The sequence below is a fragment of the Dermacentor andersoni genome, chromosome 1 (assembly GCF_023375885.2).
Source record: "Dermacentor andersoni chromosome 1, qqDerAnde1_hic_scaffold, whole genome shotgun sequence".
Lineage (NCBI taxonomy): Eukaryota > Metazoa > Arthropoda > Arachnida > Ixodida > Ixodidae > Dermacentor > Dermacentor andersoni.
In genome coordinates, this window is record NC_092814.1 from 211,283,134 (window position 1) to 211,302,181 (window position 19,048).

The 19,048-nt window shown below is 49.0% G+C and overlaps 1 protein-coding gene across 1 annotated transcript in view; it reads right to left on the reverse strand.

The window, feature by feature from the left end:
* LOC126547030 (nose resistant to fluoxetine protein 6-like) overlaps positions 1 to 19,048 on the reverse strand; it is an 80,802-nt gene that overhangs the window by 30,658 nt on the left and 31,096 nt on the right. The window contains exons 2-4 of the mRNA XM_055062616.2: positions 2,954 to 3,138; positions 1,940 to 2,066; positions 895 to 1,021 (exon numbers count right to left, since the gene is read on the reverse strand). Of these exons, the coding sequence (XP_054918591.1) occupies positions 895 to 1,021; positions 1,940 to 2,066; positions 2,954 to 3,138 (439 nt within the window). The remainder of the gene's footprint in view (positions 1 to 894; positions 1,022 to 1,939; positions 2,067 to 2,953; positions 3,139 to 19,048) is intronic.

Consider the following 19,048-nt stretch of genomic DNA (forward strand, 5'->3'; position numbering starts at 1 on the left):
AGCCCCCTAACAGGATGCTTTAGCTCTGGTTTAAATACGATGCCGCCGACTCAAAGACATATAAAACGCAAAAGCGCTTTTATGAAACAGCCTACCCACCAATTTGAATGGAAATTTGTTGTATTTGATAGAGAAAGGTAAATTGTGGTGACCGTAGGAAGCGGAGCTTTTATTTAGGGCCTGTAAGTTTTTAGAAAAATTATCGAAAACTGGTATGTTTAAAAAAATGGAAGCACGAAGTTTACAAATGCATTGTACAACGCCTATGAGTGTTTTTCAAATGTCCTACTCACATATTAGCGGTATATATTATAGCGGCGTATAATACACAAATTTTGCACGCTTTGGATGTATTATTAGGGAAATTTACAGAATTGTAATATCGTTTTCCATTTCTGAGTTACGGAGCTGTAAACTTGATAGCATCTCTTTTTTAAAAAAAAGTTCGTGATTTTCAACAATCTTTAACAAAAGATTGACAACCTAAATCGAAATTCTGCTTCCAAGAGTCGCTATATTTCAAGTTTTACTTTCAAATGAAAGAAACCTGATCAAATTCGGTGCAGTGATTGCTGATAAAAACGATTTCTCTGTTTCCATCTATGAAGATAGGAACCCCCGAACTAAAGCTTGCTTTCAAATAAAATCACACCTCGTAAGTTGTACACTAGGCTTCCTTTCATTGCTTATAGCTTAACGGTCGAGCCTAAGTCGCGGAAAAAAATCTTGCGTCCGAAAACAAGGGGCGATCGCGAGCTACCAGGTTAGATTCTCACCTTCATTACCAGCATTCACTTAATCTTGTTACTCGGTCTTAAAGCTGCTAGCGTGATTGATGAATGTTTGTTAGCTTCGTACAGATGCTTAATAGCAAATATACTAATGCTTACGTACATGATGCCAACTTCTAGCGTCTTGAAGCGGACGGTTTCTTTGACTCGGCAGTACCGCAAGGATGCCTCCGCACCATACGCCGAAGCCACTGCAATGTGAAAGTAGTTTTCGGGACTATTGGTGATGCCTGAAAAGGGCACGGGAATGTTGCTGTCTTCTTACATATTGCGATTAAACTTTGCGAGGTCGAAAAAATATACCGACACCTGCATTAGTTCATGTTTTATTGCGATAGCAATTATATGGACACTCCTAGCGCATTTTCACCGTCGGTGTCGTTTCCGCCATCGCCGTGAAGTTGCGTATAAAGTCCAAGGGCGATAACACCGCCGCCGCACGCCCTACGCCGCATGTGCGAGTGAAGGCGCGCGAGGGAAGCCGACGACCGGGGCTCAATCACGCCCGCGCGAAAGAGACAAAAGCGGGGAGGAAGCGTGCCGTCTTCCGTCGTGCGCGTGGCACCCAACGTTGTGAGCCACCGGGACGAGAGGAGAGAGGGGGGGGGGGCGGCGTTCTACTTCGGCTGCAACTGCGCATGTGGTAGTTGAATGCGGTCGGGTAGCCGTAGCTTGAGAGCGATTTGCGTTAGGCAGAGTCAAGTTGCGTCCGTGCTCGTAGCTTTGTGCACGCTGTGTGTTCTCGGCGCGCACTTCGTGTTGAAGCGATAGACAGCACGAATGTCACTCCGCTCGCTGCTGCAGCCGCGTTTCCTCACACCAGCGTTTGGACAGCGAGTTTCCGCGGTCATCGGGTGAGATGTGTTCATGGTTGTTGGTGCGCGCATGACACCATGCTTGTTAATTTAGTTAGTATGCCTATGTTTACAAGTTTATACGGCCGATAAAACTACTATCCTTACTTCGCCTTTCGGGCGAAGCTGCGACTTTATTTATTTATTCTCGCCGCCTCATGTTCGTGAGATGTTACGTGAATTACAGGCACAAATGATGAACTGACAAGTAAGGCACATTGCATTCTCAAATAGAAGTTTCTCCACGAAAAGGTAAACAGATCTTCGTAGAAATATCAGAAGTGGCGTACTCACCTCCCGAAACAATGTGATTCATTTCCTTCTGCTGACACACCGAAGGGATGCAGATGCCCGATCGGCTGCCAATGTGAAAGCGCTCTCGTGTGTTGTTGAGCCACAGTCGGATGTCCAGTCTCGGGTGCTGAAACGCGGAGAAAGCATAGAAGTGAGCTTGTTTATCAATGAATACTCGCAGAATAATCACCTTTTCCTATGATGTTATAATCCAGCGACGGGCATTCGAAGAAATTAAACGCTGCTCCTCAATCCGGCTTATTATATTCAAGCTCACTACGCTACAAGGAGATGGGAGCCGTACTTAGAGTCGCATTTGTCCGACCTGTCCTCTATGTGTGCGCCCATTGCCACTCGCTGGAAACTGTGCGCAGCTTCTTGAGACCTGTACAGCGCGCACCATCTTTGAAATTCCGCTGATAATTTTGGTGTAACCAGCCGAAAAAAAGTGTCACGGACCGCGGGATCGGAAAACACGCTGAATTTCGGAGCAGCTTGTAGAAATCATGCAGTAACAACAGTACACAGTACGAAACAGTGAAGCCGTACAGCGCTATTTTCTTGGCACATACTGGGCTGTAAATCCGAATACCAGGCTGCGTTTTGAGGTGGTGAAAGTAGCCATCTTTTTGTCAGATTCCGCAACCGTAAACTTTTGCGTTTTGCTTTGCAAAGCAGCGATACCTGACACTTATGGCCAAGGCTGTTAAGCTCCGAGCACCTAGAGTGTGAATTAAAAATATCCAAGCGTTTTATTTCAAGGCCTTTCAATGCAGGAGAGGCTGTTAAGTAGAAGGGAGCATCACGATCACCGGTTCGATTCGTGGCCAAAGTGGCCATGGCGACGTTAGCGTCATTTCAAAGTCGAGCAGAAACCTGAAGCAAAACCCCATCAATTTCATTTCTGTTTCCCTACGCGACTGAGGCAAAGCAAGGTTGCCGGTGACCTGCATGCGCGCGTGCGCTTTCGTGAGCCCACTCGTCTGGGCCATCAAGCGCGCCATATTTACTCACTTGTCGTAATTCTTCTTTAGTAAATGCAGCCAGCGAAACTTCGGTCGGAGGTCTCCAAAAGAGGGTGCAGTACCTGCCCCGAATGCCCGAGTCAGACTCCACGTTGAGACACTGGTCCTGACTGCCGAAGTTGGCGAAGCCACCTTCGTAAACGCCGTTGGGCATGAATCCTGTTGCTGTGATCACTGCGAGCATTTAATACTTTCTGAGTACACGGAGTGTGCAAATACCTACGCTGGAGTGCACCTCAATTCATACACGCTAAACAACCTGTTGCTGGGCTGGTAGGTTCACCTGCAAGGAAGCGTTAACCTAGAAGCTCTATTTAAGACGAACCACAGACAGAAAGTAGTGGCGCTATTCTAAAGCTAGTCCATTCGTCGGCCTAAAGCTTAAAATATGCGCACAATGCTATATTATATGTAGATAAAAGATACACGAAGAGATCGTTTCCCTTAAAACTCGCTTCAAGAGCCTTAATACCGGTTCACTGAAATTTAGCTTCTTGGGAACCTTTACCCACGTCCCGCAACCCCTCGTGGTCGTATTACTTTGGAGAGAAAGAGAGAGAAATTGAAATGATAATCTGGAGATGTCAGCCTTGCTGATCGCTTAGCATGTTACTCCACGTGTTGGGTGATAATTATGATATATACACTTTTCTCATGAACACACAAACAGCACATGTAGCACACGCCGTGGTTGCTTAGTGGCTTTGGTGCTGAGGTCGCAGGATCGAATTCCGGCCATGGAGACCGCATTTCTATGGGGGCGAAATGCAAAAAGACCCGTTTGCTTAGATTAGGCGCATGTTAAAGAACCCCAGATGGTCAAAATTAATCCGGAGTCCCCCACTACGGCGTACCTCATAGTCAGATCGTGGTTTTGGCAGGTAAAACCCTATAATTTAATTTTTTTAATGTCGACGACGGTATGACAAAGAATGCATGATAGCGTATAGGTGATGACAACAAAATGACGATGATGGTATGAGAACGGTGGCATAATCTCAATTGAATTACGGCAGCATGATTACGATAGAATGACGAATTGGGAATGACGTTGATAGACTGATGAAAGTTGTATGATGACGACAGCACGACGACTATCGGATGACGATACTGAAGTGACGACGATGGTGAAACGAGAGCGTGACGACGATGGCATGACGAAAACGATATGATGACGACAGTATGAGGAGAGTCGGATGTCGAAGTTACAGTGATGACGACGAACCGCGACGGCATCCCGACGACTGTGTGACAACGAATGCATGATAACGATGGCACGACAATGGCATGAGGACAATGGCGTGATGTCTGTATCATGAAACCTGTATGATGGCGATGGCATGACGACGACGGCGTGATGAGAATCGGATGACGAAGCTGGAGTGACGATGCTGACACGACCACGACGGTAGGACGAAACCAGATGACGAAGCGGGAATGACGACGATGGTACGACCAAGACGGCATGACGACGACGATATGACAAAGGATGCATGACATTGCCTGTGTGATGACGACGCAATGAAGACGCCGATATGACAACGGGAGCATTATCCCGATTGAATGACGATAACATGATTACCATAGAATTACGAGCAAGAAATGACGTCGATAACTTTACGAAAGTGGCATGACGACGACGGCATGACGAGAATGGTATGACAATACTAAAGTGATGACGACGGTGAAACGACAGCTTGGTGACAGTGGCATGACGACAATAATATGGGGACTATGGTATGAAGACGACGGCATGACGAGAGTCGGATGTCGAAGTTATAATATGACGATGGAATGACCGCGACGGAATCCCGACGATGGTATGACAGCAAATGCATGACGACGACTGTTACGACGATGCAATGATGACGAAGGCAGGACGACAACTGTAACGACGATGCAATGACGACGAAGGCATGAAAACGGCATGAAGACAATGGGACGACGACGAGTTTATGATCACAATGGTGTGACGATACTGTATCACGAAACCTGTATGACGACAACGCATGACGAGAGCAGGATAACGTAGCTGGAGTGATGATGATGGCACGACCACGATGGTACACCCAAACCGTATGAAGAAGCGGTAATGACGAAATAGCACGACCAAGACAGCATGACGACGACGGTATCACACAGGATGCATGATACCGCACTTTCCTCTCCCATGTCATCACCGATATCCTTAGCCCAAGTTCTACCAAGCACAACCTGGCTACACCGTGTAAATACACCGTGTAAATAGTTTTATACCCGTGACAGTATCGTCTATGTGACGATGACGCAATGACGATGCTGGCATGGCAATGGTCGTATAATCACGATTGAATTACGACAGCGTTATTACGATAGAATGACGAACAAGTAATGACGTCGATGGATCGAAGAAGGTGGCTTGACCAAGACGGCATGACGAGAATGGAATGGCAATACTTAACTGATGACGATAGTTAAACGACAGCGTCACGGTGACGGCATGACGGCAATGGTATGACGACGAGGGCATGATAAGAGTCGGATGCCGAATTTATGATGACGATGATGGAACGACTGGGACGAGATCCCGACGACGGTATGACAACGAATACATGACGATGATGCAATGATAACGATAGCATGACAACGGAATGAGGACAAAGGGATGACGGTGAGAGCATAGTGACAATGCGTGACAATGACTGTATCATGAAACCTGTATAACGACGATCGCGTGATGACGATGGCATGACGAGAGTCGGATGATGAAGCTGCAGGGACGATGATGGCACGAACGCGATGGCATTACAACGATGGTCTGAGAACGGAGGCACGATAGCGACTGTCTGTCGATCACGACATGACAACGGTGGCATAATCACGATTGAATGACGACAGTATGATTACAGTGAAATGACGAAGAAAGATTGACGTCGATGGAACGACGAAGGTGGTATGACGACGACGGCGTGACAATCGGACGACGTTACTCAAGTGATGACAATGATAAAATCACAACGTGACGACTACGCCAATATGACGACTGTGATGGCTATGGCTCGATGACGACAGCATGATGAGAGTCGGATGACAAAGCTGGAATGACGATCGTGTAACGACCACGACGGCATTACTATGGCGGTGTGACAACGAATACACGACGACTTTATGACGATGATGGCGTGACGATGACGGCATGACGAGTGTCGGATCACAGAGCTGAAATGACGGTGATGCAACGACCTCGACACCATCACGACCACGAGCCCTTACCTTGTGGCCCTAGCTGTTAAATAGCTTGCCCCAATGGGTCTGGATCACAGGCGTGACGACGACGGCATCGCGAGAGTAAGACGTCACGAAGATGGAATTACGACAATTAACAACTACGATGGCATCACGACCAGGAGCGCAATTGCGCCACTGGGTCGGCGTAAGATAGATAGATAGATAGATAGATAGATAGATAGATAGATAGATAGATAGATAGATAGATAGATAGATAGATAGATAGATAGATAGATAGATAGATAGATAGATAGATAGGCTCAAACGGCTGAAATATGCGAAGAATGCTATTTGCATTTATATCCATGGACTCCCCATCCGCGTTTCGATTCATATGCTTTCCTGCGGCATAAATAGGGTGGTGCTTCTTAAAGCTATGGTATATAGACCGATATTTCATGGGCGCCACCATGTATGGATGGATGGATATTATGAGCGTCCCCTTTGGAACGGGGCGGTGGGTTGCGCCACCAAGCTCTTGTTACTATACTGCCTAATATCCTACCCAGGTTAAACAATGAAAAAATAAAAAAAAACACTATAAACTACCACGCCCAAATTTTCTGATCCCCTATTGCGAACTGTGCTTTTGTACGTCTCCGTCTTTTGTCGTTTCCTTACTTTTCTTCCACCAGTCCTCCAGTCGCCTCTTACTAATGTCTATTGCGGACATGTTTGCTTTACCACTGCTCCCTCTGAACCCAAGGGCTTCAAGGAGGCCAGTGGTGCCTAAATCGACCGCTGGGTAGACGTCTTCCCATTCTAATAAAACATGCTCCGTAGTTTCCCTAGCTTTACCGCAGCAAGCACATGCTTCTTCTTCCTTCTTATATCTCGCTTTATAGGTGCGTTTTCTAAGGCATCACGATCTCGCTTCGAAAAGTAATGAGCCTCCCTTTGAGTTATCAGCCTCGCTGACTTTCCGCTTGACCTTCTTTGCTGCTGTGTTGTCCACCCTACAGGCCACATACTTGCTGGTAAGCTTCCTAGTTCTTTTCCTCCACTGTGAATCAATGTTTTTCCTGTACAGATACCTGAACACTCTCCCAGCCCATATTGCTACGCAGTGGCGCCATCTATGGGCAGTTGGCAGGCTGGCTTGGGCGAGCGCTCCGTTTTGCATGGCAGATATACGCTCGGCGGTAGTTTCTGGCGTTTGTTTTAGCGCTCACGTGGTCTATTTAGTATGACGTGGCGTCTTACGGTTCTGTGAGATGTACTGAAGTAGTTTAAGTTGGTATGGCCAGACTTTCTGCTGGCGTTGAGGCGGACGGAGCACGCGGCGCGATATGTGCGCGCATGTTTGAGCCTAAAATCAGCCTCAGAGATCAACTGTGTATTTTTGAAAGTTCCAGTCACTAATGTGACCTTATTGCAGTATTGTCCCCTAGTTATAAGCTGCGGTTTACGAGCAATAAAACCTACATGATGATCGTAGCAGCGTAGGTACCGTTCTGCTACGATATAGGAGCTGGGCTGTTATACTTTGACAAGTGTTCAAACTGTTCGATGCAGATTACATTGCGTGACTACTTGGTTCGGTAGACGAGGTTTCTACACATGAATAAAATAGTTTTGGTTAGTAATAACAGCATACCTTACAGTGTGAACTATACTTGTCTAGCAAAGCAACCGTTTACAAACTGCGCCAGAATCCTAAGCAGTGGTAGGTGCTGGATTACAGATATCTTTGTTCTATATAGCGCAGGTCTAAGCATGCGGTATCAACGTTTATAGATCTGTAAACGTTGTGCGGTGTGACTATGCGAAGTCTTACTGCGGCGTTAGCCCGTTCTCTTTCTTTTTCCGAGAAAGAGTATGATAACCGATCTTTCTTTTTTCGGTTGTGTTGGTTCCGTTCTCTACGACGCACTCACGTACTATACGGAAATTTTGTCCTCAACATAGCCATCGCATTCTTTTTATGCGATCCATCTCGGACATTATGGCTTAACAGGACAAGAAGGCAATGCCGAAACACATAGCTTATTCATATGTATCATGCTGGTCCACCAACCGCAGTGCGCTGTGTTCTATAGGGCTCATGCAGGAGGCTAGCGTAGACCTATCGTGATTTCAAGCCTACTAGACTTGAAATGAGTGAGAACGACGCCGGTGTATCCCAAATATTTGATAGCGCCTGCCGCTTATATGTTTCGTGGTTGCCTTATGTTGGCCGTGCACTTGCATGTGCTCTAATGTTTTAGTCCCTACGCCAAGCGATCAGATATATAGTCAGCAGATTTACCATTTCATGCTGATAATACGGAGACGCCGGTTCTCTTCGTTGAATTAAAATCGATATATGCAAAATAGTTAATTAATTAATTGTGGGGTTTTACGTGCCAAAACCACTGTCTGATTATGAGGCACCCCGTAGTGGGGAACTCCGGAAATTCGGACCACCTGGGGTTCTTTAATTTTCTTTTGGATTGAATAACTTTAATGAAAGGTCCTGCGAGCTACGGGACGCAAGGTCCCATAGAGCGGGCTACTCCCAGCCCACGATGCGGCCAGGGTTCTTTAACGTGCACCTAAATCTAAGTACACGGGTGTTTTCGCATTTCGCCCCCATCGAAATGCGGCCGCCGTGGCCGGGATTCGGGCCCGCGACCTCGTGCTCAGCAGCCTAACACCATAGCCACTACGTAAGCGCGGCGGGTCGCAAAATAGTTCACAACACATAAACACACCGTGGCTGATAATAATGCGCGTCGCATGCTTGCGCCTCCAAGAGATATTTCTGCGTACTGTAGTTACCGATACACCGAAAGGCTTCCTTGACGACCTTATACGAACGGACATTACGTGAATTTCGTAGAGTACGATCCAAAACATCTCGAAATCGTTCCGCAGCACGCGACAGCAGTACTTTCAAGCAGCGCCGCGCCGGATCGCCCAAGCCAGAGAGGAGGAAAGGTTCGCCGCGTGCCCTTTCCTCCTCGCCCGATGAAAAGGTCTATATGCATAGCTGGTCTGTTTAATACAGTCCCGCGGTGAACAGGTGTGGTCGGTTGGGATGCAATCCCACTCTCGGCAAGTCGAGTAGTAGAACGTTGATTAGCGCAGTGCGGGGCAACAGCTGCGTTCGGTGTCGGTGACAACACCGTGGCGAGACCAGAACGAACAAATACCGCCGATGGTCCGGAGCCCATACACGCGTTGCAGACCGGACTCTAGTGACCATTTGATTCCTTTGCTGCGAATAGCAGTCATAAGGTAATTCGTTGATATGCTTAGAGACACCAGCGACGGCTCGAGAATAACTTTGATGGTACTTCAGCGTCATCGCAAGAAATCCTAGAAATTCATGGACAACGCTAAGAGCCTCCCCCGCTATCTGAAGAAGCAGGCAGCTTCCATATAGCAGCAGAAACGTGTTAAACGGACACTAAGAAGAACAACAATTCCAGAGAGGGAGAAACGTTTAATGATACAAAATACAGATACGTCGGCCGGAGGCACATTCCTATAGCCAACTACTCTGCGCTGGGAGAAGGGGAAGAGGGAAAGGAAGAGGGAAGAAAAAGGCGCATGATGAGTGACGATGACGAGAGAAGGAGGATGTAAAACATATAGCAAGCAATTTGGTCTGCTGAAAGTAGGGTTGGTAATATCGATGAATGATTAATCGATTATTGACCCGCCGTGGTTGCTCAGTGGCTATGGTGTTGGGCTGCTGAGCACGAGGTCGCGGGATCCAATCCCGGCCGCGGCGGCCGCATTTCGATAGGGGCGAAATGCGAAAACACCCGTGTACTTAGATTTAGGTTCATGTTAAAGAACCCCAGGTGGTCAAATTTCCGGAGTCCTCCACTACGGCGTGCCTCATAATCAGAAAGTGGTTTTGGCACGTAAAACCCCATAATTTAATTAATCGATTAGTCGATTAAATATATCCCGCAACTCCATTAATCTTCATCGATGCCCACCTTTCATTTATTCGACTTAATCGATTAGGCCTGTTCGATTAATCGTTTTCGAGACTTTGACAGGAGTGGCGCGAAAATTTTGAAATCGTGCTGGAATGACGATCAGCGACTGCGTGGCTGTTTTTCCCAGTGCTGCCGAGCGGAGCACTTCCCCTCTCTTCCCCGGAACGGCGCCCGAGTTGAAATTCCCTCGCTGTTCAATGCATACTGCAGCAAACCCAGGCGTTGATCGTCGCGCCACTCCCAGTCCACTAACGACGTGGTATAGCATGCGTGACGGTTTGGAGCACGTATTGACATAGCGATGGAGTTCATGTCGATTCCAGCAAATGTGTAGCGTCCGAACATCTATTCTCGCATGCTGGTTGTGTCGCCATTCAAAGAATGTGTCGGTTTCACTCAAACATCCCAGTCAATAGACATTCCTTCGATCTGTAGAAAAGAACATGTGGTTTAAAATCCTAAACCAGTAATTTTCTCTTCCCCCGTGCATATTGCAATTTCTTGCATATTACATTTGGACTTCACTTTTCACTTTTGCCGTTTTTCTTGTGTCTTGTTTAACTGTACTGTGCAGGTATTCACTAGTGTCTTGTATTTTATTTATTTCAGCACTAAGTGCCATTTTATAACATATACGGCGCCGCATCTGGGATGGGTGACTTACGTCCACTGCTGTTACAGGCTGCGGTCACCTGGGCCGTTTGCTCCTGGGTCCCCGGATCCTGCGAGCTGACCGACCCTGATCGCCTGCCTCTTCCCTGGCCTACTGCAACCCTTCTGAGGCCAAACTTGGATGAAATCGGCGCTTCAATCTGGCAACACGGAACTTCGACATCGACACGTGGCTTCAGCTGTTATGCATATAATCGCCAGCCTTCATGCGCCTGCTTTGGGTACGGTGCCGCATCTGGGATGGGTGACTTACGTCCAGTGCTGTTACAGGTTAGTTATATGAGGGGTGCCTCCTGTACCAAGTGCAGTCATTCCTGTCTTATTGCGGTGTCGTGCCCACCAGAGTTTTACGATGAATTGAGGTGGTTGTTGTGTATTCCGTACAACCTGTGTTCTGACGTCCTAAACATATTGCTTATGCTGTCGGGCGATGTTGAATCGAACCCGGGCCCCATGAGTAAAGCGGAAGCTGATGCCTTTGCTTCGGCCTTAAAAAGCATCGACAAACTAGTAGCTGATCATGCCACAATGTTAGCTCATCTGAAAAAAGTAAGTGACGAGTGTTACGTTTCGCCTACAACGCGCGGTAATGCCGGCGCGGATGCAACGGACGCCGGGGCTTTGTTCAAAGCGGCGGACATTTTGGCCCGTCCGACGCCGCCGCAACGCCTACCCGCCAAGCGTGCCCAGGCGTGTTTCAGTGCCACGTGTCTTCGTGTGTGCGTGTGTGTGTGTGTGCCCTCGCTTGTCAAAGCGCGGCAGCCGGGGAGCGGAGTTCCCCGAATGAGGAGCCTGGAGGTCTCTCGGCTCAACCGTTCGCGCCGTCGTGTGGGCGGGTTGGCGATGCGTCACTGCACTCGGTTCAGCAGGTCTCTCGGCTCGACCGTGCGCGCCGTCGTGGGCTCATGCTCCGCCGTCCCGTGACCTTCATCCCGTGACCTTCCCTTTTGGACCGCGACGCCGACAGTATAAGAGCAGCTGCCCCCGGACGCCAGGAGAGAGGCTCCGATTTGTACTGTTGAGTTACGTGCTCTCCCGTCTCTCCACTTCGGTCGACCTGACCGGCCGCTCTTTTGCTATGTTAGAATAAACAAGTTGTTCTGTTACCAGTCTTCTCTTGCTTTGCCGGGACCTTCGGATGCTTCCAGTGCCCCAGGCCGCCAGGCCAACGCTACCCTTGGGGCTTGCGACCCATTGGCAATAACGGGCGTCAGCACCGAAACCCCATCAACTCGTGCCAGCGGTGCGATTCCAACATCTGGTTGCCAGCGGTGAGATCGCGACAACGGAGGCCAGCAGCGAAGAGATGCGGTTGACTGTATGCTGAGCAGCACAACGACCATCCGGGAGCAGTGCAACGAGCCCTGTGTGATGACTGGTTGCCTGCAGCGGAACGACTGCGCTGAATTCTTGGCTGCGAGGTTTGGTGAGTGCGGGACTTTCTTCTTCTGAGTTTTGCCAGGCTTTTGTTAGTGTTAGAAACAGAGCTGGTAATTGTGGTTGTCGTTGCTACCGGGTTAGTTTGCGGCAAGACAATAGTAGGCAGTAGAGATAGCAGCATTCAGAGCAGCCATGGATTTGAAGTCGTTGCGCAAACCGAAATTGCTGGAGCTTGCAAGAGAGTTGGGTCTGGATGTCTCAGACAAACTCAGAAAACCAGAACTGCTAAGGGCTATTCTTGAGTTAGAAGCTGAGGATGACGAGCTGTCGGAATGCCTTGAGACCATTGAGGAGAGGGAGGAGCAAAAAGAGAAACAGGAGCGCGAACTTAAAGAACAGAAAGAGAAAGATGAGCGCGAACGTAAAGAACAGAAAGAGAAAGATGAGCGCGAACTTAAAGAACAAAAAGAGAAAGAAAAAGAAGAGCGCGACCGTCAACACGCTTTGGAAATGAAGCGTCTCGAGTTAGAGATGGAACGCGCTCGTAATGGAAGTCAGGCACACGGTGCAGGAGAACGAGTATTGTTCAAAATGACTGACCTGATGCGGCCGTTTAAGCTTGGAGAGGACATTGGTTTGTTCCTGGTTAACTTTGAGCGAACGTGCGAGAAGCAGGGGTTCTCTCGGGAAACGTGGCCACAGCGCTTGCTCACTTTGCTACCCGGCGAGGCGGCCGACGTAGTCGCTCGCTTGGAGAGAGAGGAGGCAGAGGATTTCGACAAAGTGAAATCGAGTCTGCTAAAAAAGTACCGGCTGTCAGCGGAGGCGTTCCGTCGGAAGTTTCGGGAAAATGAGAAAGGCAAAAGTGAGTCATATACAGAGTTTGCCTACAGGCTTATGTCAAACATGCAGGAGTGGCTCAAAGAAGAGAAAGCGTTTGGTGACCACGAGAAAGTTCTGCAGTGTTTCGGGCTAGAACAGTTTTATAGTCGGTTACCTGAGAACGTGCGGTACTGGGTCTTGGATAGGCCAGACGTTAGTACGGTGGCTAGAGCCGCTGAGTTAGCCGAGGAGTTTGTGACGCGTCGGGCTCGTGGAGCTAAGGACGGTCAAAAGGGTGAATTTGGCTCTAAGTTTGAGAGGCCGAAGTTCACGCCCATGAGAAAGCGGTTCGAGACGAGGCAAGCGTGCGTGTGTTATACGTGCCAGAAGCCGGGTCACTTTTCGGCGCAGTGTCCGACCGAACGTGAGGAGATGGCGGCAGCCGAAGCCGAACGCGGAAAGCGGTTCGAGATGAGGCAAGTGCGCGTGTGTTATACGTGCCAGAAGCCGGGACACTTTTCGGCGCAGTGCCCAGAAACAAAACCAAAAGTCGTGTTTTTTTCATTAGGCAGCACTGACGAGAACATGAAGCTTCTCGAGCCTTACATGCGAGACCTCCTCGTGAACGGGAAAGAGTGCCGAGTGCTTCGCGATTCCGCAGCTACAATGGATGTAGTTCACCCCTCTTACGTAGAACCCGATATGTTCACGGGCGAGTGCGCATGGATCAAGCAAGCAGTGGAAGCTCATAGCGTGTGTCTGCCGGTAGCAAAAGTGCTTATTGAAGGACCTTTCGGAGCACTTGAGACGGAGGCCGCAGTGCCATCTATGCTGCCCCCCCAGTACCCGTACCTATTTTCGAACAGGTCCGATCACCTCCTGCGCGAGAAGGGGCTTTTGTTTGGTGAGGCTAGCGTTCAGGCCTTAACCAGATCGAAGGTTCGGGAGCTCGCTGCAAAGGCGGTAGTTGCGGGGCCGACGTTGTTGAACGATGAAAAAGGGTCAGAGGCGCAGCAAGCTGGTATTCAGGGCACGCCCGAACGGGATAAAATTGAGCCTGTAGCATTAAAGGCACCAGATACTGGAGAGGAAATTCCCGATGCGGGAAAGTTAGAAGAGCTTCCGGTCGAGCTTCCGGGACTAGGCTCAGTGACAAACAGGAAAGACACCGATCAAGTCATTAGTGACTTAATAAGTAAAGCATCGCTGTCGCCTGAGCAGAAAACCGAACTACACCAGCTCTTACAAGAGTTTCAAGGTCTGTTCTCTGAGAGGCCTGGTAGGACTTCTGTCCTTACTCATGACATAGAACTTACCTCCCCAGAGCCAGTACGATCCAAGGCGTACCGGGTGTCACCCCGCCAGAGCGATATTATGGAGGCTGAGGTAAAGAAAATGCTACAGCTCGGTGTTATTGAAGCGGGTGAGAGTGATTATACCTCCCCTTTGATTTTAGTTGAGGTACCGGGCAAGGAACCTCGTCCTTGCGTCGACTACCGCAGGCTTAATTCCATCACTAAGGATCAAATTTATCCGATCCCTAACATCGAGGAGCGCCTTGAGAGAGTGAGTAGCGCTCAGTTTATTTCCACCCTAGATCTTGTCAGGGGTTATTGGCAGGTTCCACTTACAGAAGAGGCTAGTAGGTATGCGGCGTTCATTTCACCAATGGGGACATTCCGTCCTAAAGTTTTGAGTTTTGGTTTGAAGAACGCGCCATACTGCTTTTCAAGCCTCATGGATAAAGTGTTGCGGGGACAGCAAGAATTCGCTTTACCGTATCTAGACGACGTAGCGATATTCTCCGCATCCTGGCCGGAACATATGGCGCACTTGCGGGCAGTGCTAACCCGCCTGCGCGATGCGGGCTTGACAGTCAAGGCTCCCAAGTGCCAGTTAGCACAGGCCGAGGTTGTCTACCTCGGACACGTGATTGGTCGGGGTCGTCGCCGCCCCTCTGAAATAAAGGTGGCCGCTGTGCGAGACTTCCCGCAACCGCGCACGAAGACCGATATTCGGTCGTTCTTAGGTGTCGCCGGCTACTATCAGAGGTACATCCCCAGGTACTCTGATATCGCGGCTCCCTTGACGGATGCTCTAAGAAAAACAGAGCCGCAAACAGTCGTCTGGGATGAGACGAAGGAAAGAGCTTTTAGCGCCCTAAAGAGCGCCCTAACAAGCCAGCCTGTGCTACGATCACCCGACTACACAAAAGGGTTCGTTGTTCAGTGTGATGCTAGTGAGCGAGGCATGGGCGTTGTACTGTGCCAACGGGAAAATGGAGAAGTAGAACACCCCGTCCTGTATGCTAGTCGTAAGCTGACCAGTCGTGAGCAGGCGTATAGCGCCACCGAGAAAGAGTGTGCGTGTATCGTGTGGGCCGTTCAGAAATTGTCATGTTACCTAGCCGGCTCGAGGTTTATCATTGAAACGGATCACTGCCCTCTCCAATGGCTGCAGACCATCTCTCCCAAAAATGGCCGCCTCCTGCGCTGGAGCCTCGCTTTGCAACAATATTCCTTTGAGGTGCGTTACAAAAAGGGGAGTCTCAACGGTAACGCCGATGGCTTAAGTCGAAGCCCCTAACGTGGGAATCAGCCTCAAAATTGCTTGTTACTGATGTTTTTCTTCCTGAGGCAGGATTTTTAACCTATTGCTTTTGTGTAGTGTTTCAAAGTGATGATGTGCTTTCTAGTGCAATTTTCCGATTTGTGGACGCGTTCTGAGTGCTGCTAAACTACTGTAAGGAACTAGGCAGCAGTAAAAAAGGGGAAAGAGCCTGGCAGGGCTTAGTGAGGGTTGTGCCGTGCTTGCTGACTGAGCGGTTGACTTTTGGCGTGGTTCTAACGCTTGCCGGAAACGAGAACAAAAATGTCAACTCTCCTGAAGTCACTTTGCAGTGTCCTGTGTGCACCTGAACGTGAGAACGAGGCCTTCTCTGTGCGCTGCGCTCAAGAAACGCCCAAGGACGCCCAACTTCGGTTATGAGCATCATCGAGCGACATCCCTCCGGACAGCGGATGCAGTCCCCTGACCATCGGGATCTCCTTCCCCCGGCGGGGCGGTCTGTTACGTTTCGCCTACAACGCGCGGTAATGCCGGCGCGGATGCAACGGACGCCGGGGCTTTGTTCAAAGCGGCGGACATTTTGGCCCGTCCGACGCCGCCGCAACGCCTACCCGCCAAGCGTGCCCAGGCGTGTTTCAGTGCCACGTGTCTTCGTGTGTGCGTGTGTGTGTGTGTGCCCTCGCTTGTCAAAGCGCGGCAGCCGGGGAGCGGAGTTCCCCGAATGAGGAGCCTGGAGGTCTCTCGGCTCAACCGTTCGCGCCGTCGTGTGGGCGGGTTGGCGATGCGTCACTGCACTCGGTTCAGCAGGTCTCTCGGCTCGACCGTGCGCGCCGTCGTGGGCTCATGCTCCGCCGTCCCGTGACCTTCATCCCGTGACCTTCCCTTTTGGACCGCGACGCCGACAGTATAAGAGCAGCTGCCCCCGGACGCCAGGAGAGAGGCTCCGATTTGTACTGTTGAGTTACGTGCTCTCCCGTCTCTCCACTTCGGTCGACCTGACCGGCCGCTCTTTTGCTATGTTAGAATAAACAAGTTGTTCTGTTACCAGTCTTCTCTTGCTTTGCCGGGACCTTCGGATGCTTCCAGTGCCCCAGGCCGCCAGGCCAACGCTACCCTTGGGGCTTGCGACCCATTGGCAATAACGGGCGTCAGCACCGAAACCCCATCAACTCGTGCCAGCGGTGCGATTCCAACACGAGCAAGAAACGGCTAAAAATCAGATCAAGTTACTTAACGCTAAAGTCGCTGCTCTCGAGGCAACGATTGCATTGCAGCGAAATACCGAAGGTCCTACTGACGACGGCCTGCTCAAGGTTTCAGATCAGTTGGCAGAAATTACGTCTCGTTGCGACGATGCTGAAAACAGGCAGCGACGATCAAATCTTCTCTTTTTTGGGATTGAAGATAATGTGGATTAACAATGGGCCAAGGCCGAGGAAAAAATAATAAGCTTTTGCTCTGAACGATTAGAAATAACGACTACTAGTCCACAATTCGAGCGTGTTCACAGGCTCGGCAAGTTCACCGAAGGAAAGAGCAGACCAATTATCGCAAAACTAACCTTCTTCAAAGACAAGCAGCAGATTTTGTCTTCGGCACGAAAATTAAAAGGGACGACCTTTTCCATCAGCGAAGATTTTTCTCCAGCGACACGACAAGCAAGGCGAAAATTAGTGGGCTTTGCCAAAGCCCAAAACAAGCCTTTCAAAGTATCAGTCGTCCGTCTGCATATTAACAAAAACACCTACATATATGATATCAACACTGACTCAGTTGTTCTAGCTAGCAGATAGCAAAAGTCTAACACGTGCATGCAAGATCTGAATAAAGCTGAGTCACATCAAGCCACTTGCTCATTATCGATATCACCTTGTAATATCCGCAGCCTACTACCGAAACGCGATTTGGTCTGTTCTTTCCTTGACGACGGTGACTGCGACATACTTGCCCTTACCGAAACGTGGCTATACCCTGACATCACCGATAGCGAAATTCTGCCTGATCGTAACAATTTTCACATATACCGAAATGACCGTACAAATAGGCGAGGCGGCGGTGTTCTTTTCGCAATAAAAAATACTCTACAATCATACGTAATCAATGCACACTCTAACATAGAAATTATCTGGGTAGCCTGCAAAACCAAGTTTTCCACTCTGCTCATCGGCAATTGTTACCGACCTCCTGACTGTAGCCATTCATTTGTGAACGAACTGCGCAGTAGCATCACTGAGGCTATCAAGATATGTCGCACCGACGCCATTTACATTTTCGGCGACTTTAACTTTCCTACAATAGACTGGAACCAGTTGTCTTCCCCCTGCCGCATGTCCACCGAATTTATCTACCTAACCTTAGATTTTAACTTGTTTCAAATAGTGAAACAACCCACACGCGGTTCAAATATCCTCGACCTAATCCTTGCGACGGCTCCTGAAACAGTAGGTGCCCTAGTACATATGGATACCCGCCGTGGTTGCTCAGTGGCTATGGTGTTGGGCTGCTGCGCACGAGGTCGCGGGATCGAATCCCGGCCACGGCGGCCGCATTTCGATGGAGGCGAAATGCGAAAACACCCGTGTACTTAGATTTAGGTGCACGTTAAAGAACCCCAGGTGGTCGAAATTTCCGGAGCCCTTCACTACGGCGTGCCTCATAATCAGAAAGTGGTTTTGGCACGTAAAACCCCATAATTCAATTCAATTCAATTAGTACATATGGATGGTTTTAGTGATCACGAACTCCTTCAAGTTTCCCTTAACATTCCACCACCATTCTCCGGCACCGACAGCAAAAAAATTCGCGATTACAGTAAAGCCAACTACAGCAAAATTAACGCCGAACTCGAAACCTTCTACACTGACACATTCCTACCATCCTTCGACAGTCGTCCCATCGAAGACAACTGGGTACTTTACCGAGACAAATTGTGTGCGCTAGCAAATCAGTACGTCCCGCTAATAACAGTCAAAAATGATAAATCAAACCCCTGGTTTACAAAATCCCTCCGGCATCTTAGAAACAAAAAGAAACGTTTATACCGCACAGCTAAACGACATAGCACGCCTTCCGCGTGGAAGGCATACAAAGATTTCATGATAACTTACTGTTCCGCAGTAGAATCTGCTAAGCAAAAATATTTTTCTAGTGATTTACCTTCCCTTCTGAAATCTAACTCTAAGAAGTTTTGGAAACTTGTATCCCCCGAACACGATCCGCAACAGATATCTTTGCTAGACGACAATCATGTTCCACTTTCAGACAGTCATTGCACCTCGGCATTTAACACATTCTTTTCATCTGTTTTCACCCGGGAAGACCACTTTGATGTTCCATACGTACCCGATTTTCACTTCCCATATATGGAACCGATCGAAATAACTGCAGAGGGCATAGTACTTCTAATTAAAAACCTTAAATTATCCACTTCAGCCGGAATT